The sequence below is a fragment of the Monopterus albus genome, unplaced genomic scaffold, assembly GCF_001952655.1.
Source record: "Monopterus albus unplaced genomic scaffold, M_albus_1.0 scaffold5.1, whole genome shotgun sequence".
Lineage (NCBI taxonomy): Eukaryota > Metazoa > Chordata > Actinopteri > Synbranchiformes > Synbranchidae > Monopterus > Monopterus albus.
The window spans coordinates 1,521,180-1,544,179 of record NW_018127885.1 but is presented as its reverse complement, the minus strand read 5'-3'; the positions used below and the strand labels follow the sequence as shown (position 1 = coordinate 1,544,179).

At 39.2% G+C, this 23,000-nt stretch overlaps 1 protein-coding gene across 8 annotated transcripts in view; it reads left to right on the top strand.

Moving 5' to 3' along the window:
• The window catches only part of LOC109967519 (voltage-dependent calcium channel subunit alpha-2/delta-1), a 54,272-nt gene that overhangs the window by 14,087 nt on the left and 17,185 nt on the right, over positions 1–23,000 (top strand). For all 8 annotated transcript variants that reach the window (XM_020613214.1, XM_020613205.1, XM_020613200.1 and 5 more), the window contains exons 4-18: positions 4,649–4,708; positions 5,440–5,475; positions 6,347–6,476; positions 12,116–12,247; positions 13,147–13,216; positions 13,644–13,694; positions 13,923–14,022; positions 17,806–17,964; positions 18,484–18,588; positions 19,197–19,275; positions 19,763–19,812; positions 19,927–20,016; positions 20,133–20,207; positions 20,314–20,394; positions 20,677–20,751. In XM_020613214.1, the coding sequence (XP_020468870.1) occupies positions 4,649–4,708; positions 5,440–5,475; positions 6,347–6,476; positions 12,116–12,247; positions 13,147–13,216; positions 13,644–13,694; positions 13,923–14,022; positions 17,806–17,964; positions 18,484–18,588; positions 19,197–19,275; positions 19,763–19,812; positions 19,927–20,016; positions 20,133–20,207; positions 20,314–20,394; positions 20,677–20,751 (1,293 nt within the window). The remainder of the gene's footprint in view (positions 1–4,648; positions 4,709–5,439; positions 5,476–6,346; positions 6,477–12,115; positions 12,248–13,146; positions 13,217–13,643; positions 13,695–13,922; positions 14,023–17,805; positions 17,965–18,483; positions 18,589–19,196; positions 19,276–19,762; positions 19,813–19,926; positions 20,017–20,132; positions 20,208–20,313; positions 20,395–20,676; positions 20,752–23,000) is intronic.

The window sequence follows — 23,000 nt, the reverse complement described above, 5'->3', positions numbered from 1 at the left end:
TCTTTTCTCCTTTTACTTTCCTCCTTGGCTTCTCCTTCAATCTTTGCATCCCTTTCTTAGTGTCATCCTGCACCTCAAGTCTACTGTATCTCTCCTGTGTCTAGCTCTTGGCCTTTTGCCACAGTTCTCTGTCAAACAGGAATGTGAAATCTCTTCTGACCTCTGTCTCTCTCTTATCATGCCTCATTCCTCCTACTGAATACATCTTCCATCTGTCTGCAACTCCACTCTTTACTCTTCTGTGCTCTTTTGTATTACTCATTTCTTACAGCACACTTTCTCCTGTCTCCTCTGTTCTTCCATTGATAGCTCCTCTATTCCACATTTCTTGCCTCCTGCAAGTCTCTTGTTTGCTGCTCTTCTTCTTGATGTCCATTTCTCCATACGTACATACACACTAACACAACACATTTATCAGACATGGACACAGGAGGGTGCATTTGATTGTCCTTTTCCCAGGAAATGAATGCATTGCTGGATAAATTCTCCGTCTTTGTTTTTTTAACTAAACAACCCCCACCCACTCTTGTACTGTATATGTCTCTCTATTCATCATCCCACTGTTCATTCTCATAAGCCAAGTTTTAATGAGGACTACAAACTCTGCGATCATGCTGAGTCAGAGTATTGCTTTTTCTCTCTTTGGATTGTCCTTTCCATTAATCCATCTGCTCATAATTCATGTCTTTCCCTCTTCCCTTTTCAGACTCCCCTGTTTTCTGGTTTACATGCTGACCCTTCACACCTCCCTATTTTTACTTTGTTGCATTGCCTTTGAGTGGGGACTCATTATGGCGAATAGATAGCCAGTGTTCATGAATGTGAACACATTGTCAAAAATGAAAAAGAGAAAGCTAAGGCTGGATGTGGGTGTTAATGATCTTTTAGACCATTAAGAATCTTGTGAGCATTGCTTTGTTGTCAGGGGGAGGGGGTGGGGGGTGTTCCAAATGGTCCATTGATTTCTGGCGTGTGGAGCCTTTAGACACACACACACACACACACAGACACAGAGAGACTGGGAGGCTCTGTGAGGTTTAGCAGAGCCTGTCTCATCTTCCCCTGTCTATCCTTTAAGCTGTGCTCTGCTTTCTCACTAAATGCATGGTGGACTGCTGGGCTGCCCTGGCAGAATGACAACTAAGACTTGTGAGAGCAGGGCAAAAAATATCTCCCTGTGGAGCTAGCAGGTAGCACACCAGTGCCATGCAACACCAGCTCCAAACATTTCTGTGCAATTAATGGCTGCAAGGTAGCGATCTAATACTGTACATCAGTGTGCAAGAACAGTGGAAAGTGAATGAAATGAGAAATAATTAACTGCTCGGCCTGTTTTCCTGTTGGAATATGAATAGACAGAAGTTGTCACAGTCATCATTAGGCCATTTATATGTTCAGTGGGGATTAAAATATAGCCAACCGACATGTATCAGCAATACTAACTGCAGATAGTTTTATGGTTTTTTTTGGCCTCATAGTGCTAGATGTTATGTATATTTGTTTTTTGTTTTTTTTGCTCCTTTGCTTTTTCTCACTGAAGCACCTCATTTCTTAAGCCACTCCACTTCACTGCCTCCACAGAACCAATTCCCAGCCTTCTTGTATCCACACAGCCTTCTGTCCCCATTAAGGCTGCAGGAGAGCGGCAACTCTGCTCAGGTCTCCAGTGGTCGTAAAGTGACAGAGCGGACTCATTATTGTGTGGAGCTGGGGTATCTATACTACAATAAATGAGAGGGACACTAATGAGATCAAGCACACTACGGAGAGTGTGTTATACACTCCCTTTAAGTATATACTGTGGTAGTAAACTGTTGTAGATCAAGACAGGCTTCTAATCAATTGGTGGTAGAGATGGCGACTTGCAGTAGCTCTCTAATGAACTGTTAAGTCAGTTTAGAGAGGTTAGCTGTAACTGAGGGAGTGGTCTCATCAAATCCAGACTCTGTTGTTTAGAACAGATTTTGCTATGTACTTATTGTCACCACATCACCTGATAACCTCTATGTGTCTATGCCTTGGACAAAGAGACAGCTAGAGAGAGATTCAGTGGAACACAGACGAGTAATTAGGTAGCTCTCCTCACACACCCCTCACCCTCCTCCATATCTCCCAGAGGGGAGAGGAGCCTAGTCAAAGCCCCATCATGAATTTTTAACAACGGTGTATGTCTGCTCTCTTAGGAGGTGTGTGTGGATTTGCAATTGCACGTTCATGTACAGTAGGTGTGAGGGGAAAGAATTTTTTTGATATTCTCCATTAATGTCACTAGATGTATGAAGCATCAGGTACTGAACAGCTGTTGCTGAGAGAGAAATCCAGGAGCAAAGGAGAGATTTGTAGTCAATGTCCATATCATGCACCCTTGTGCTGTACATGTGTGCTTCTGTATGCATTCGCAATGGCACAGGCTGTACATGTGTGCTTCTGTATGCATTTGCAATGACACTATGCATTTAGCAAACTGAACAAATTTTAAAAGGAGGCCTGGATTTATACATACCTGCTAAAGCTCAGTTAACATAATTGGATGATATGAACTGGCTGTGAGGTGTCCCTGACATTAGCCGACATTTGTTATTAGCTTAATAACAAGACCTCTTGTACTTGGGCTTTTTAGTGTGGATATGAACTGATGCCCCTGTTCTCCCATGGGTGGCCTGTTATTATAGGTTTAAATCCTTTTTCGTTTCTTTTTTTTTTTTTTTTTTATGAAACACTTTTGGAATAAAAATGTGAATAATCAATTTTATGCTTATAATTATTGATATGAAAATACACTGTACAAGCAATCTTGTACTGAGTAGCACATGATTCCAAGCTGAAAGGACCTACTGCCCTTATTCCACATGGAGAATCTTATGGATAACAAGACACCAATTATCGATAGGCATTATGTGGCCCCAAATCAGATATACATATTCAGATTTGTTATAAAATAGCTATGTTTCAATTTGAACCCTTGATTCAGATGTAAACTTCCAGATGAAATCACAGAAATACTTTGATGAAAGCAAGCATCGGCACTAAGAATCAATGGTATAAATGGAAAACATATAAACAAGTACACAACGCAGTGATAGAACATACTATTTTTTGTACATGATGAACATGTTTAAAGCTTCATGATCACTATTAATGTAAGGGTGCAAATGTAGCTGCTGACAGCTAGTGCAGAGGAGGTGGAGACCGGTCTGGAACAGAGCCCAGGACTTGAGGCCAAAGGTGTAGGACTGTTGATCAAGAATGGAACCATTGCCAACAGCAGACACATGGTCACAGACATACTCATTTATACCCACACTCAGTAAAAGCACAGGTTGACATACAGTCTACCATTATCATCAACGTGTCACAAGCATGCACAACGTTGTACATTTCAACACATATGTACTGTAGGTCTCAGAGAAAGATTCAGCTGTAAATACACTTGGTCACAATTTTATAAAATTGTTTTGAATAATTAAAGCACATCCGTGAGTGGAATTTCTATAAGGCTGCTGTAATCTTGCTGTTGTGATGGAAGTAAGTCAGACAAGTGGGCTGTCATTAACCTGTAGAGTTAGGGCCAAGCTAAGGTTTGATCACTGTGGAGATTCCCAGAGCTGTGCAATAGTGTTTGTTCAGGTTTCCTTCTCTACCTGCTGCCTGCCTTTGTAACTGTTCTTTTATTCTATGCCCTTACCTTTTCAGTCTTACTGCCTTGGTAGTAAATCTTTGAGAAATATCTTTAACATTGTGTGCAATAATGGTTAAATTATTTCACACACCAACTATAAAATATTAAAATATCTCTTCCTCTTCCTACTTTTCTATATGCCATGGTGCTCTCGTTAGTGTTTTGCCCTCTTTTTAATACAAAGGGAAAACAGATGATTGAATCAAACTGTGAATGATGGCAAAGAAAGCCAGATGAAGCTTTGAAAGTATTATGTAATTGGAAAGCAATATCTAAATGTGTCACAGTTAAGTTCAGTTCTAAACTAATGATGTTCCAGTAATAAATTCATACTTCCCCGGATGTCTACGGAGCAGTTAAGAATGTAATTCGCTCTCAGCGTGATAAATAGGTGCACTTTAGTCTGTGTTTGCCCTTTTTGTTGCTTGTACTGTGTTCTAGTGCAAAAATAAATGACTTTTTCTCCCTAGGTTCTCAATACATGTGTTTACATGTGCATCATAGAGAGATGTGTAGAGCAAAAATCAGGTTATGTTTATACCCCCCTATTATTTAGTAGTATCTCATTTGACTGACAGTCTCTCAGCTGGAAATCTATTTACTCTTGACTTTATTCAATGGTCTGCCAGTTCTTACACTGTTAAACTCTCTGTTTCACTTTCACACACTGTCTAACTCACTCACACATACAGCACACACAGACATTACACTCCTACAGTACAACTTTTTCATTCTGACATTATGACACTCTGTGGTGCGGCCTTTAGCGGACACTGCTGTAAGACCATGATAGCTCTGTGGTTTGAGCTCTGTCAGTGAGACCGTTATCATTTCTCTCTGTCTGGGATGGTCTCCAGTGTGCTTTTTAACATACTCTCTTTTGCTCAGGCTGTCTATAATTAGACTGATGCTGTGATGGAGGCATTGCACGATTTCCAATCTAAATCCTCGTCATAATTCACTCCACAGAAATTGGCCACAGCTGCTGAGAACTTCCAAATGGAGCATCAGTGGAAAGATGTGTTTGAGGTAACAGAGGGAAACAAAAACACAGACATATGCTTACACACTGAAACGAATATGCATGAGTATTTTATGTGTGTATATTATATGGTGTATGTGGGTAAAACACAGCAAGATACACAGACACACAAACATCAATGATCGTGCTGGATTTACTGGCCATAAATTCATTTCATTTTCTGATTAGGTTTAATCTCTTTGCGTCTGTGTGTTGTTTGCAGTGATTACAGCTCCACTGGTAAATAGGTTTATTGCACATTACACACTGTGTTATGACTCATTATGCCTCTCATTACAGATGACAGAGACTTTGCTTTCAAAGAGCCACAGCATTAGATAATTATAACACAGAGTAAGGCGGTGGTCAGGAAAAATACTTGTCACAGAGACACTTACACTGTATATGTGTCTGAGCTGTGAATTACCATATTTCTTTCTCAGCAGCAGAAAAATGCTTCCCCGGAGCATCGATAATGGCTGTAGGCACCTACACACATGTAAAAAGAGGAATGGTGTGCACATTCAGTTTAACTCATGCAATATTCATTTAGCTGGTAGCACATCCAGTGTTTTCACCAACATTAAATGGGAGAATTAATTAATAGAGTTGCCTGATACAAAAAAAAGTTTAGAAATGGATTAAGTATTCCATGACTAACTAAATATTATGCTTCTTTGTACAATACCCCAAAGCATCCACAAAGTGATATTTGTGCTTTTGTACGACTTGTTTACAGGATGAAGAAATCGCCTACTACAATGCAAAGGACAATGTGAGTGTGCCCCCCCTCCCCCTCCCTCCATTTTTGCTCTCCTTCCCTTTAAACCCCTGCAAACACACAGGTCGCATTCAGACATTGGTCACTAATATGGTTTTGCTACACAGCATTGCCTTGTTCTTGCCCTCCCTTTCACCTCCTCTCCTCCATTTTTCTTCTATTCACTACATTCATGTTTTCTTTTTCCAATCTCGCTTACTATCGTCTCAGCCTTTTACTGCAATCCCTCCCAATTTTTCCTCCTCTCCAGGCTTCATCTTGCCTCCCACCCTCTCTCAGGTGAAGAGGTTTCTTCCATGTTTCTCCTCTAATTGACAGATGAGATGTATGAGCGAGCTACACTGTTGCTTTATTAGGAAGCAATTGTTCGCACTCTCTCTCCCCTCTGTTGCTTTTTCTCTTTCCCACTCCACTTTCATCACTCCTCTACCCTGCATTCTTTCCTCCATATCTCATCATACTGCTCTTCATATATTCCCCTGTCTGGACTGCTCTCATTGATGTAAATTGGTGAATGCACGGCAGGAGTTACAAATCTCCACAAGGGGCACAGACAATCTGGCTGTCTCCTACTACTTCTCTCAAGTGAAGATAATAAAAATGCAGGAAAAAAAGTTATCATCAAGCATACAATCAATGATGCTACATATATTTTCTTAAATGAGTTGAGAAAGTCACATCAGCACTCAGGAGTAGATGAGGATCTTCTGTATAGTCAGACTGACCTCTGCTTTTAAATAAACCCACAAATGTTTCATGCATGCTATTATGCTTAAAACAAACAAAATAAAGTGGCTTGGTTTGAGATCTTGAATCTACAATCAGCATTACTGTCTGCATCTTGATTTTTTTCCTCCCCCCACAGCTGGATGTAAATGAGACAGAGGGAAGGAAATATAGAATTCGACCAGACTTTAAAGAGGACCCGGCGTTTAAACGTTTGACTGATTACAACCACACAGCTGTTCACATCCCTACTGACATCTATGATGGCTGTAAGTACACGCAGTCAATAATACACAATTAAATGTGCCAACGAACTGGAGATCATTCTTATGGAAGCTCAGTATACGAGTTAAATAATGCGTACCCTAACCTTGGGTACACATTATCAGGCATCATAAATATTCAGAGCCAACAATAATGTACGCAACACCATTTTCCAATCCTAACCTAAAAACAAAGCATCCCTGAATCCTATCCTTACCCAAGCAAAGAGCCAGTATGTTGCTTGACACACAGTATCTGCATTGCATTTGCTCAGGTTAAGCAGTGGCTGGCCTGACTGACTTGGTAGGCAATCACATCAGACATCCAGGCCTGCTCAGTTGTCCAGCTGTTCTACCAAAATTGTCATTCATAAGAAAAATACCCTACTAAACAACCCCACTGAGTCAGTAACTATATTATCACTGACACAAAATCTGTGTTGGCGCAAGAATGAAGGCAAGTCCACAAGGTCAGGTGGGAATCCTCTCACTAACCAGTGTTTCATTGAGTTGAGCCCACAGCACCAAGAAGGCTTAACAGTATGTTCCAGCATCCCGCTTTGCCTGCACCCACACACCCAACACATCCCTTTATCAACATCTACTCTCAATAATTCCGGCAACTACCACACAGCAAACATTTCAAATGCTGTCCAAGCTATAAAACATTTCAGATAACTCACCAAATGTTTCAACTAACCCAGCCAAACCTCTGCTTCCTTTTGTACTACATCAGAATCCACCATGTGTTACTAATCACTCCAGAACAACAGTCAAACTTCTAATATATTGTCGTGTTAGCTTACTCAAGCTAACACCAGGAAATAGGCCTCAAGCCTGCCATATATATCAACCACTTTTATTAAGCCTATCCTCCTCAACTAGTTTACTTCAGGCATAATTTACACATATGATGTTTACAATTTATTCAAACTAGTTACCTGTCTTGCACACAAGTCTTCTGCTCCAGAGCTACTCACTGAACCTTGCTGCACTATCAGCTAAACTCTTGACTTCTTCTTCTTATGATGTTCATTGGTGGTTTGCGAGCCAACTTAAGGTGCATTACTGCCACCTGCTGAGCTGGAGTGTGGAACAACAATAGACTCTTTGTCTTAGGCCCCACCCATTTATACCCAACTCACATGCACACACGCACACACACACCTATAATACATATCTTAGTAGCAAACATGGATTGAACTGACAAACCAAACCACTTATGAATTGTTTTTTTTACAGATCATGCCACTAACAAATTTGCCAGAGGTTAAATATTTCCAGTTTAATAGAGTGGTTTAGAGAAGTGATACAGTATAGAGTAATATGATCTTACCCTATACTATATTGTCTTTTGGCTGTGTATCATTGGAATGTAACAGAACAGAAGGTCCTCTAATGGAAATTAATTGATGTGTGTTTTTCAAACCTCCAGAAATGAGTGTGGCAAGGCTTTTTTTTCAGGAAAGGTTTTGATAATTAGTCTTTTGATTCAGTTTGCACATGTTTTTACACATGAGGTTTTTAATTAATTGCATTCAAGCATAATATAGTCATAAATAAAAGTTTTTACTGATATGATTTTTTGCCGGTAATCTCACATAATTTATATATATTGTCCAAAGCTCTTCTGAGAGTAGAAAATACATTTTTATTTAGAAATGTGTTTTTGTTTATAGTAAATAAATTATTTTTACTTACTTATACTTACTGCTATTACTTTATACTGTGACATCAGACAAGGCAGCCCAACATTTTCCCTTTACTACATCCCTGGTTGTGATAATGAAGGTGATATATAAACTGCTGAAATAAACCAGTGCACTCATCCCATTGTAATTTTATAACCAAATAAGGGTCGTTTCATTGTGGTGTTATGAAAGAGTATGTATGTGTATGTGTTTTCCACTTTCATTTGTCTGGCGTAGTCTATATGAAAAACTATTTAGGATTATAATGAAACATATGTGCATCTATTAGAGTGTTTGCCCTGTCTTTTAATAAAATATTTCTGCTCATTTCATCATTATGTAGTGGCATTTACCTTCAGTGCTTCAGAATAATTTGATTCCCTAGCATTTCTCTGATAGCACAGCTTAAGTTGAATGTCAATGACTTAAGGATGGTCTCTTGAATATTTTAACTGTGGTCTGAATAATACATTTTATTTGAGCAGCTTTCTTTTCTTCAGTTTTTACATTGGAAGAATTTTGGGAATGCTTTTATTACAGCATGACTTACAGCGAGAGAGCAATAAAGTGTTCAGTGCCTTGCTCAAGGATACTACTCCAGGACTCAGTTTTAACATGAGCCAGTTACAGAATGGTTTCTCTAACCACCAGGCTGCACTGTTCCTCCTTTGGCCTGCACTTGTGTATTTATTAATATTATTATCATTATTATTGTTTGTGTGCATGTGTGTCTGTCTGAGACCGTGTATTTTTTTCCGTCTTTGTCTATGTGTTTAGTAATTCAGTAATTAGCATGTGGTGGGATGTGGTGCATCAGCAATGACTTGGAGGGACAACAGAATGGAGTTCTTCAGCATGGCCCTCAGCCTGCTGGGGAACCGTCTGGCCCCAAGGTTATGCCCTTCACCTTTCTGCTGACCCCACGCTCTTTATTGGTGGTCTGTTATGAGTATGCAGAGATATGCTGAGCTGCTGGGAACTATCCAGGACTGAAGTCTAATCTGAGCGAGATGAAAGAAACTATGTGTGAAAACTCCAAGCTGCTAGTACACTACCATCGCGGAGACCCGTTTCTGTAATGGGCACTGAAAGGGCAGTCTCCACAAGTTTATTTTAGTTTCAGATGAGGTTTTAGTATTTCAGTTAAAAATAGTTAGGCTAGATTTAGAGAAAGGGCTAAGATAAATAGTGCTGATGAACAACAAATGTGCTACCTACATGAATAGCAAAAAATACTGTTGAGTGTGCATAAACTCCTACTGTGCCAGATATGGATACACATGCAGGAGTATGTATTTTGTATGCTTGGACTAAAAAAAAAAGAGAGAGAGAGAAAAGAGGCAGAGGATTCATATGTTATTGAGGTTTCAACTCTCCAATTTGATCTCCACCCTATAAATGTTCCAGGAATAGCCTTTGCTCAGCTGGAGAAAATTGGATTTTCTGGTTAAAGTGGGAGGCAAGTTTATGAAATCACCTTCTACAGGCAGCACCACTTCACATATGTGAGATGAGCGTATAGGAAACAAACATTCAGATGACAGAAAGATCACCACAAAAGCAACATCTGCTGGTCCAAAGAAAGACAGTATATGAGCTGGGGAGAAACAGAACTACACAGTGTGATAGACAGATAACAAAATGGTTAAATTCAGTGGTGTTGGTTCAGTGGACACAGTTAATGATTTCAACCAGTATATATATTTCACACCTTCAGGATACAATGCTAGATAACAAGTTGTCTCTTCTTGAAGAAAAGGACAAGATGACAAAAAAGACAGCCATGCTCAGCCAGATAACAATAGAGAGAGGCATTGAAGCTACTGGTATAATACCGTTTAATGTAGGAGGAATCCAGTTCTTAAAATTTAATTTACAGAAAAAAAATTATCAGGCTGATTTGGTATGACATTATCCAAAGAGTTTCATCATTAAAAATAAAATACAATTTTTTTAGTTGGTACCCTGTTACTGACAGCCTTGTACCTCCAGACTATGGACCAGTATAATGTACACACCAGCCTATGCTGTGTGTGCTCTGCCACTACTCTTCTTTGACTGCAGTATCACCCTGACCAGGCTCCACACCTCTCTGCTTTCCTATGGTAACCTTCCCATCACAATCAGCTTACACTTCACTTTTTTTAACAAAAAAAGATATGATGATTGTTTAGGTGTATAGGGATGTACTATGTATCCTTATTTAAAGAAGTGTAAATATATATTCTTTAATGTTGATACGAGATAATCTCTATTTCACTTTCACACACTGTAACTCACTCACACATACAGCACACACAGACATTACACTCCTAACAAAGTGTAAATATATATTCTTTAATGTTGATAAGAGATCATCTCTATTTTTTGCTGAATTATGTTGCACCCCTGATATCACCCACTGAGATGAAGTCATCACTAGGTGTAGATTCAGTGTGGCATCAAAGCCATGTCAAGTGCAGCCAGGGATTTCATTAGTGTCAGTGGCAATATGAGAAACTGGAGGATATGGTATCCATTATGAAGCAACAGTAGAGTTTAGCGCTTTATTAAATAGTATAACTCAGGAGCACTCAAAACCACTGGAAACATTAAAAGGCAACATATTTGATTTGCTGTTTTAGCACTATAGACTGATTTGTTACCCTAAATCGGGGGTCTTCATTTAAAACTCGGGAGGTCCAGTCAATTAATATCATCCCAAGCTGAGGTCCGGACTGCTACACATCAACATTTTCACAGTGCTTTCAACAATTTTAATATGACACATTTCACGGTCTGGATAGAAACCTATTCGGGTCTGGATTTGGACTAGAGTCCACCATTTGAGTACCCCTGCCCTAGATTATGTATGTAATTTTGCTCTTTATATAGCTAAATGGCAATTAGTTAGCCTGTAGATAGCTATAACCATAGTATTTACATAATATATGTCAGTCTTCACTACAGTTTGTAATTTTCTCATTATCTAAAAGAGGCTGTGGTTTTATTCCCCTTCCCTTTTCCTTTTAAAATTATACAGTTTACGAGAGAAATATATTACTGTGCTGTGCACACACATTGCATGTTCTCTCTTGCTTTCTATAATAAAAAAACATGCACTCTTGGCAACCAAGGCTTCATTAACTCTCCCCTCTAGAGGCATGTATGCAAATGAGCAGTGTTTGCTTTGCACATCAATGAGCCATGCCACACTCAATGCAAGATACCAATCTACTGTATCTCACACATATGCACACATGCATACAGAAAGACACACATACTGTACAGATATATGAGTCATACAGTACTACATCAATACACAGAAATAGGAAAGAGTAAAGGAGTGAAGGGTAAAGAGGAGCGTTAGAGGGACAGACAGAGCTGGTGTAGCATGTGCTGTGTCTCCATCCATCATAGTGAGTGTTATGCGGCTCTGAGCTGTCATTATATCCATAATGTCTGTTGCCTCTCACAGCACATGCTATCAATCACACACATGCACATATTCAAAGAGCCCCCCCCCCCACACACACACACATGTTATCGAGTACTTTGTGTAAAATTAAACACTGTTTAATTTTTGTCAGTGCAAACCTCCTCAGTTTTTGTTGCTAAATACTGCTGCTGGCTGGGTGTCCTGGCTAAATATTTGCTCATGTCTCCCAGTGGGTGAGTGGGCTGACACTGAGTGGACCTGTGTGTGAATCTTATTGAATGTTAATCATGGATATCCACATATCTATGACAGTCTACAATGCCTTGCTTATGTTCACTTCTATGGCCCTCAGTCACTATTGGACTAAACAATCTCATCCATAAATATTCACAGTGTTGGGATTTTAAAATCTGATTACAATAATACAGTGGACTTTGTGCCTCTCTGTCCCAGACAGATGTGTCTTTCCAGTATATGTTGTCTTTTGACATGTACATTTGTGTATATGTGTGTATTGTGTATCTATGGATTTCTAGCCACTATTGTGCTGAATGAGCTGAACTGGACAGAGGCACTGGAGGATGTGTTTAGAAAGAACAGGGATGATGACCCGACCCTTCTCTGGCAGGTGTTTGGTAGCGCTACAGGCCTGGCTCGCTACTACCCAGGTAAAAAAAAAAAGGCACATCCTTTCCTACCAAATTGGAGATGCACTCATCAGTAAAGTATTATTTGGCTGACCTAAGATACAGCATGCAGCTTTTTATCATAACTACAAACAGCCAGGGAAAATATCCAAGAGTTTGCTTTATTTATGCTTCACTGGACAAACACTGTAAGCTCAATGAATAATTTCTTGGGCTCAGCTTGCACTGATTTTATATGTGGTGTACATGGTGTCAGAGTAGCTTTTAGCTGCATTGGTCTAGTGCTGTTGTCTGCTGTGAATGTTATCTATGCCATGCTATTTTTATTCATGAGATTCCTTGTCATCATTGACTCTGTATGACTATATGGGAAAGGTTTTTGTTTAATATTCATGACATTTTATTGGCCCTGCATTAATTTCACCTTACTCCTTTTTTTTTTTAGCTCTTAGCATGCAGCTACACACTCTCATACTGGCTTGTTTTTATTGTGCCCCTCTGTAATAACATACAAGCAGCTGATCACACCATAGCAAGTGAATCCAGTGTTTGCATCTCTGATAAATATTTTGTTCTATTTCTCTGCTGTTTAGCTCTTCATGAATAATTTTTGTGAACATGAAACATGTTACAACATAGATGGTGTGAGAAATGTTGTATTGTATCCCACAAGCCAACTACCATTATGGCACAAATGTAACCTTTTTTTTGTCCTCCCAAAATGTAGCCTTTCTTATCTACACAATAAATGACTGCAGTTCCACACTGCATGACACCGCATATTGCCATACACTGTATTTGCAGATCAGCACCTCAGTCTGTCAGCCAGGCGTGTCAGAAATCAGACCAAAATAGGATTTAGTATTTTATTTATTTTATTTGTAAAGAAATTATAAACAAAACACAATCTCTTCCCAAAGCCTCTCCCTGGATGGATCCTCGTAAGACCCCCAGTAAAATTGACCTGTATGATGTCCGCAGGAGGCCATGGTAAGAAAACTGGCACAAAATCAGATGAAAGAAGTGTAATAGGACAATGTTGATCAGTATTAAGGCCTTTTTTTATATTCAGGTGTATTAGTGACTGTTTACAGCTTAATTTTATAGTTTGGATGTAGGCGTTTGTGACTGATTGAGAGTTTTTTGTGATGAATGCTTATCTATGGAACAGGTTATTGTAGTGAATATTTGCTTACATTTGCCTTATTATGAGATATTGACATCCAAACACTTTTCTTATTAATATACTTTAACAATATGTAACACACTACAAAATATGATTCAAAGTATAGAAGTAATATTGTGTTTTCTCATAGTAAATCATTTTGTAATTTATTGGCCTTCAAAATTTAACTGCTTTTCAGAGTGTCCATGTCTCAGTGCAGCTTTTCTTTTTATTCATTAATAACCCATCTAGGTACATTCAAGGAGCTGCCTCACCCAAAGATATGCTAATTCTTGTAGACGCGTGAGTTTCACCTCATTGATTCATCACCTTATCACATCAGTTAGAATTTCCTCTGATTATAATGCATGATCTTCCAGATTTGCCACATAATGCAGTGTATTTCCCAAGACAGAAGCATTTCTAATTACACTGAGTAAATTCTCACCGGACAAGAACTGAGCAGACAGATTGCAGTGAGAAGCTGTCAGGGTTTTTTTTATTTATTTATTTTTATTTTTTGTCTTGCAGGAGTGGGAGTGTATCTGGCTTGACTCTCAAACTGATCAGGACCTCTGTCAGTGAGATGCTAGAGACTCTGTCTGATGATGATTACGTCAATGTAGTTTATGTGAGTATTATTAAACCTTTGGCTTGCTGAGTGCTGGGTGGTGTGTTTGCGCAAGGCGAGAGACTGTGAACATGAATGGGTTTGTGCATTTGCATCACCATTCACGTACACTGAGCTATGTATAAAGGAAGGCGTACACACGAAGATGTTACACCCATGCCAACAAACTTGCACATGCCCACACACACACTCACACAAAAGAGAGACAGAGAGATGGATGAAGTAATGAAATATGGATTTCTCCCACATCTGGCCACCATGAAACAGGCCTTTAATGAAATATCTACTGATCTATTTGGTGTACCAGATTAAAACCTTACATTACATGCCCCCACCCCACATCCTCAGTCATGTTTGTGTGCATGTGTATGTGTGTGTGTTCATTCCCACTGCTCTTAAAGGAATTAAAGCTGCACCTTTGACAGGAGTGAACCTTAATCTAACACTCATTCATCACCCTCTTGGTCTTTCCATCACGTTTCCCTTTCATTGAGTCATGTAATTCTTCTCAGCATTTCACCATATACCTCCATTCATCTCTTTGTGTCAATGAACAATCACCCTATACAGTGTATGCCTGTCTTTTTCTATACACAATATCACAGCTTTCTTCTTTTTGCTGCTGTACTTTCTTTCCCTTCATTTCTACTTTTCTCACCCATCACTTCCACCGCACGCTCTCTCCACCTTTCTTTTACAATCTGTTCTGGAAAGAGCCAATCAGAAGATAGTTTGATGTCTAGATGGGTGCCTGTGGAGGTGTTTATTGAGATGGGTCTTTATAAAGATTGGAGCTGTCTTCATTCTCCTTGCACAAAGACAGTGTTCAGGCTCTCCTTTTCCTCTCACCGGGGCCCTTTGTCTTCAATACAGTGTATTCTGTTTCACGTTGGACTTGTGATTCTGCAAAGATGTGCAATTATCAGAATCTGTTGGGGAGCTCAGTGAATGTGTGTATCAAAGAAAGTGAGGCAGCATGAGAGAGATTAGTTCAAAAAGCAAAGTCCAACTCAGTTTGGACTTAGAACTTTTTTGGTTTGTTTGAATTGTTGTTCTACTGTCCTCTTAAACTGCAGGGTCGTAGCTGCACATGACGTACATGATAACCAGATGTGCTAAGGGCTAAAAGGATTGTTTAAACTTATAACATTTTAGATTTGATATTTGTAGCTTTGGCCAATATTTCTGCTGGTCAATAGTATTGCTCTTACCCAAGTAATTTCTGAGCTATGAGAACACAGAGGCATTATAATAATGGAGGTCAACAAACAGGAATAGTTAAGACTAGTAGACAGAATGTGAGCAAGCCAACAGTTAGTGAGATTGTTCTTCATCTTTCGACTGTTCCACAGTTTCCCGGGGGAGTCGCCAAAGCAGATCACAATAATCTAACATGTAATTTGCCCTACCTGCTGCAACTCGTTCATTTTTAACTGGCCTTGGGACCGGCATGACGAGTGCACTGCTTGTGCAACCCCAGCAGCTGGACTTATCTGGGATACCCAGGTGGTCCTCCATCCCAGTACTATCCAGCTTCTGAGCACAGATGAGCTCAGGCACAACCAGAGTGTCATGGCTATCAACAATTTTGTCTGATTATCCAAACCAATTTGGTATAACTGAGAGCGAGAGCACTGGGACTGCTGGTAGAAATGCTTTACTGTGTGAGTGCCCAACCATGGCAAATTCAGTGTGTCAAAATTGATCAGAAACTTTTGTAAACTGCGATGGATGTTTAAAATAAACAGTTTGGGTCATAATTTTAATATTCACCCTATTTCCCAAATATGTTTCATTTGACCTGGGTAGTCTGTGCTGTATGTTCACATCATTACTCATGTTTCATGCTCCCACTCAACCTTTTTGTAGACATGCTGCCACATTTTTTGATCTCAGAAATGCAACCCAGTGAGCACATTATTACCAGTAAGATCGATATTTGAAGCTACAAAAAATAAGATAAGTTAAAAAAAAACATAAATATATCAATCAGCAAACCATAAATAAGTTGTGATCAATTTGTTCCAGATCCAGTAAAACAGATTTTTTTCTCTGTGTCACTTTCCCACTATGTTTCCATTCTTACTCATACACACCCACGCACACTCACCGGCCTATGTCTGGCCCTGAAGGTGTTGTAAACCTGACACTAAATCATTAATTTCTGATATTACTCAAAGCCCCCTCCTCATTAACAATAGCCCAGGGACTAAGTTGGCATTTGGTCATGGAAGATGCTCACAGACTTCCTCAACCGCTTCTGTAGGTCAAAGAAATGATGATAGATGTTTCTTTCATTCTTCCTTTCCCTCTCTGTCCTCTTCCTCTCATGTTTTGTTCCCAGTTTTGTTCTCATTTTCCTTCACCCTCCCACCTCACTCAGCCTCCATCACTTTTATCCACCCTGTTCAGCTGTGTTAGCCAATGTCAGTGCCAAGATCAGTGTAGCAGGCAAGCCAGTACCAAACCAGAGGAGCAGAGAGTCTAGTGGGATTAGGACTTGAAGATTAGCCTTCTCTCTTGTGTCATCACTAATCCATTCCCAAGGTCTGGACCACCGCACACAGATAAAAGAGCTGTTGTAATAGGATCACAAGGGAACAGTAGAATTTGTAGTAGTTAGTATTCACACAGTGCAAAGCCAATACAAATGAGAATGTGCTTTTCAGTAATCACACAATATGTTTTTTATTCATTTCAACAAAAATAGTATGCTTTTAATTAGTACATGTGTCACATGTATTAGGATGATTTTCTATGAGATACACTTCTCACTTTCCTGCATTAAATCCTGTATTCACACCCTCTTCTTTCTTTTTTTCTCACTTTCTGTTCCTCACCCTCCCACATTTTCGTCTCACCTTTTTTTTTACTTTTCCTTTTAATAGATCATGTGATAAAAGAGCTCCGTCTGCTTTATGTGGGCAGTTATGTGAACTTCCATTGTGTTTGTGTGTGTGTGTGTGTGTGTGTGTGTGTGCATTTGCATGTGTTTATGTGCTGTCACCTTGATTCAGTCTTTTTGTCAAAGCACAGCCTTCGTCATATTGCTTTGCAGTCCAGTCGAGATGTCTATGTCTGTTAATGTCAATCTGAAAGGAATTCCAAGGCTGCCAGGCTCATTTGAAACCCCCACACACAACCATACACACCCCCACACACACATGGTCAGGACTCTTGTTGCCTCCCTGCTTGTCTGTATAGATCAGTGTTTTTAGTCTCCCTACTAGCCATCACACAGAGACACATTGATTAGTTGAAATCAATGAGATGCAGTATTGTTTTAAAAGAGTTTAGCAGCACAGTAGGCAGACTGGTTTACTACTCAGCTGTCCCATAAATCGAAAAGATATTTAACAATAAAAATATGGACTATCAGTTTGACTGGGAGTGCAGCTCAGTACACTGTAGAGGGTGGCAAGATTTTGCTTCATGTTGGGTGGAGTTTGTATGCTTATGTGTGTTGCTGGGTGGAAATGAGTAGGTCTCACCTTTAAAAAAAGATGGTGTTGCTGTCTAATCTCCATCTTATATAGCAGAATCTTGTTTCCATGGGTACTAAATCGCTGAGCTCTGAGGATGTGAAGCAATTAGTGGGGCTTGATGAATGTGTCTGTTTACCACTGCCTGATAGCAGTCAAGGCCAGGAGGGAACCACTGCCTGATAGCAGTCAAGGCCAGGTGGGAATGTGTGCACTGCATTTTATAATTTGTTACATATGTACACATGCTGTAATTGTATGAATAACTTGTGGGTCATAACTCCTTGTCACTGTTTTCCAGTTTAACAACAGGGTGAAGAAGACAGCATGTTTTGACCATCTGGTTCAAGCCAATGTGAGGAACAAAAAGCTGCTGAAGGATGCTGTTCAGAACATCACAGCTAAAGGAATTACAAACTACACAAAAGGCTTCGAGTTTGCTTTTGAGCAACTCTCTGCGGTAAGATGTTCTAGTTTCCTGCTCTATGTTTTATTTTTTATTTAATGTTCTTTTTTCTCCCTTAAGTGTAACTGAGAGCACATGAGGCTTAAAAAGTTTTGAATGAAGGTTACCTTTGATGCCTCCATATTGTCAACAGCAGCAGAGTATTGTCTTCCACTGCCATCTGCTGGTTGAATGTGTTACCTTGGTTCAACTGTCCAAGCAATGACAAGATTATGAGACTGTTACAAATGAACGGCCACCACAAAATGGCAATGAATTTTTACAATAAGTCTAAGGTGTGATTATTTAAGACTACTGCTTACAGTTTTTATGTGATGATGGCATTAGATCAGACAACCCAAACAGCAAGTAAGTTACAGTTTAAGGCAGTGTGAACAGATATCTTTTTTGGTGCATATTTGTACATGGAAAAAAAAGGCAAACTGATTGTAAGTGTACTTCTTCTGTCATGCAACAGCTTGGGTAGTCATAATTCATCATAAATCAAAATCCTTGTACATTTCTTTTGCTTAGACTAATGTGAGCAGAGCAAACTGCAACAAGATTATCATGCTGTTTACGGATGGTGGAGAGGAAAGAGCTCAGGCCATACTGGAGAAATACAATGCTGACAAAAAGGCATGTAGTTAAAATGCAAGCACGCACACACACACACACACACACACACACACACACACACAAGGCCATATGATACTGCTGCATGAACTGTTTGCTTGTCTGTGTGGATGTGCTCCCACTGTAGTTTTTTATTAGACTCAGCTTTTTGAGCTTCCTCTGGGTTGAAACATTCATGTCTACATCCTCCTTACCCACAAGTTTATGCAGAAGGCAGATCAGGCCTTCTGCATATTGTGCGAGATAAGATATGCACTTGCACACACACACACACACACACACACACACATCCACATGAACATGAAGATAAAGGATATATGCTACATCACTGTCAAAGTACGCACAGCACAAAGGAACTATAACATCATATCATGTATGATGCATGATAATGTGTTAAATAATATTCAAATAATTTCCAATGCATGTGTTATATTATTTATTATTTTATGATGATTATATTCTAATCTAATAATCAAACTTGGAAACTAGGGACAAAACAATCATTAATTACCTTAAATTAATTTTAAAGAAAGAGAAAAAAATTGATTTGTTATCCTACCACAGTTGTGTTTGTCATGATTAACATTGTTGAATCTAATCATTTGCATCAGGTGAGGATCTTCACCTTCTCAGTAGGACAACACAACTATGATAAAGGACCCATTCAGTGGATGGCCTGTTCCAACAAAGGTACAGCACAGGCCATAACACACGTCACTACTGATTATCATCAGTTTGTTACACTCTTTAGACTAAGTTAACAGTAGATTAGATCACAGTAGTGATTTCAAATACATGTTATACTTAGTTTCAGACTACTCATACAGCACAAGAATCTTTAAAGAAGGCAGACTGGTGAAGTGATAATGAACATCATTTTAGAAAAAGTCCTGTTGTCTCCCGCCCTGCTTGAAAGGTTCTTGGCCAGATGTTGGAAATCTTAGCAACTGGAATACTGATGACTCCACTAATCTCCCTGTGGAGGAGTCTCAGGGGAGAAAAATGTTTCATAGGCAAATCAGCAAAGAACCACACATGCACATGTCTATTAACTCACCTGTCACTACAGATAAAGTCACAATGCAGTGGAATACGTGATCAATTTGTATCCTCTATCATTTGCAGTAACTTTTATATTTTGCCTTTTTAAAAGCTTTGTGTCTGATCATTTATGCAGGCTACTTCTATGAGATCCCTTCCATCGGAGCCATTAGAATAAACACGCAGGTGATTTTAGAACACAGTTCATTATTTTGCACATTTTCAGATTTTAAGATATGCATTCTGTCAGTATAGAAACATTAATCTAAGAAATGAGATGGTGTCTTTTGTTCATTTTAGGAGTACTTGGATGTCCTGGGAAGACCCATGGTTTTGGCAGACAAACAAGCCAAACAAGTCCAATGGACTAATGTGTACCTTGATGCTCTGGTATGACATCACTTTTGGTGTCTTATAATTGGCATAAATATTGTCATTACTACTGTATTTTAACATGTTCCAAGGATTCCTGAGCTAAAGAATGTGTTTGCTTGTATTTCCATCAGGAACTGGGTCTGGTCATCACCGGAACACTCCCTGTCTTCAATAAAACCACGACCAAAGATGACAGGAATGGCGAGGTGCAGTAAAATAAATAAATAAATAAACTGTAGGTGGAGCCAACAGGAGCAGGACATAATAATTATATTTATCATATCCTTTTTCTCTCTTATGCTTTCTTCTCAGCACCAGAATCAGTTGATTCTTGGCGTAATGGGGATTGATGTGTCTCTGAATGACATCAAAAAGCTCACACCACGCTTCACAGTGAGTTTAACTCTTATACGTGAGCACATGCATGGATGCAAATATATGTATTTAAATGTCATGTGACTTGTTCACTTGTGAAGAACTTGCTTAGTGATGTGATGCCATTAGGTCAAATCAACCTCAAATGCCCTTTTCATTAATTACAGCCCCTTTGTTGCATTTTATACTCATTTAAATAGCCATTACCAGTTGTCTTGCCATTATACTGTACATGTGCCGGCATCATCTGACGTTCTGGACACAAATATTTCCTTCATCTCTGTTCATCTTTTGTATTAGATTGGGCCAAATGGATACTACTTTGCCATTGATCCCAATGGATATGTCCTGCTGCATCCCAATCTCCAGCCAAAGGTATGACATGTGCCCCTGTGCGTTACTTGATCTAGCTCGACAGGCTCATGTCAAGCATTATATTAAACTTAACTATTTCACATGGTTGTACAATAACTGCTAGCACTCAGTAAATAATACACAAGCTAGTGGGTCTTTTCAAACTTTTTCATGTGCCATCACCTCATCAGTCTACATAAATAGATTCCATTCCCCAGTTAGAACATGACTTTACATCATTGATCAGACAACAGCTAGAAGGTCACTCATTCCCATGTGAGTTAAAATAAATATGTAAACATAGCAGAAAACTGGCATATACATTTAACAATGAATGATAAAAAGAAGCAGAGATACTGGCATGACAGAGATACTGTCTTTTAAAGTGAAAGTCACACACCCTTGAATATAATGTCATTTGCTCCACCATGACGGAGACAGTATATATCGCATTAATGCTGTCTGTACTTCTCGTTTAAGTAGTTGACGTTTTGAAAGGTATGATGTAGTATATTTTAAGGTAGCCTTTATAGCACTTATAGCTTACTTTTAACCTAGTTTTGACATTTTCAGTGCAATGTTAAATGTGTTTACAAGGATCAAAGCTGAAATATGAAGCAAATATCCACAAGTTGTTGTGTTAAAATTCCACCAGTTTTGTGCTGCCTTGGTCAACTTGCCAAAGGCCTAAGTAGTCTAACTCCTCATGCAAATGCAATAGAACTTCAAGTCACAAAAATTAGTCAGTAAAAATTTGCCGTGACCCCACAAGAGGTTCCAGTTCACCGTTCAATAAATCCCACTGCAGCTCTCTACCTCCAGCCTGAGGCAAGCAGGCTCTGACAGGCTACTTAGTGACCATGTGCTGCCCAGGAGTGAGTCTCGTTGTTTGGGGTTACAATGTTCAGAGCAGCAGTTCCCTGGAACACTGAAACACTGGTACCCAGGAGACACACTCACATCCCATCCATGAACCCACAGCTCTCCACAATCTAATCCATCAAGGCAAACACTTATGGAACCAGTTAGTGCATTTTAACTCTTTGTTTAATAGATATTATTGGTGTGGCGATTCACATTCTTCAGAGGCTTTAATATAAAACTATGACTCTAGGCTTCTGTAAGTAACATGAAATGAGGTGTTGTTAGCACAAAAAGTAGTGAAAAATTGAACTATAAGTAGTAAACAAAGATAAAAATAAAGCTGCAGTTGTCTTATGTACTTGTAAACTAAGGTAACTATGAAGTGCAGCATACTTGTCTACATGTACTGCAGTGGTAAGAGATACTATATATAAAGCAGTATTTTCTTTCTTACTAGATTAAAGGGGTTGTTTCCCTTATTTTGTGTCCCCTCCCTTCATTTGACCCAGACTGGAACACTTAATTCTGGTCAAAGCTGTGTGTGTGTGTGTGCATGAATAAAACTACTTTTCAGAATGGCTTTGAGCTACTGTTGGAAGTAACATGATGCACATGTAGGCAGCAATATAATTCAGACTTCCCACCCTGACAGTGTTACATTTTGCACATTCAAATGCATCACTATGCATCTCATTATAATTTTCCATAGAAAAGGGTTCCTAACAGGAAGCTAGGCTCAATAATAAGTATGCTGCGACTTTCCATGAGGTGAGATAAAGTAGAGGTAGTAGTATTGCAGACTGAATAAGTAGTGTCTAAAGGTAGTCATGTAGTTTTTTGCTTTATAGCCTCATATAGATATCATTTTCAGTAGCTATGGTAGCAATCACCATAGGTAACCACCACTTTTAGCAGGGGATATGGATTATGTGATCTGCAACCCTACTGTATTACTGATTAGGATTAGAGTGATGGCACTTTGTTGTGCTGCTTGTAATAACTGCTTTGGTCATGGTAGAAAATATACATGTGTATAAATGTTTGTAGTTGTGCACATGCAATTATGCTGGCATTATTTGTGACAGGGTTGATGATTTTGGTTTGCAGCTAATATCACTGATCTCTGTAATAGGTTTGGGGGGGTGGGGATGTCTGTCAGTCTCTCATTGTCTTGTCGAATTAGCGAAGTGGGAGATGGCATGAATACTAAAGGTGACCTTGGGCCCGTATGAACAGTTTCCTTGTTTCTCTCTTGGCAGTGGCTCTGTCTGTTTGATTATGTTTGTACATATTTCATATTCATTTCACAAACCTTGCTTGTTGCAATTGTTTTTTTATTTTGATCTCACACCCCTAATCACCTCAACAGATCTCTTGCTGACACATCATATTCTCTCTCATTTTGC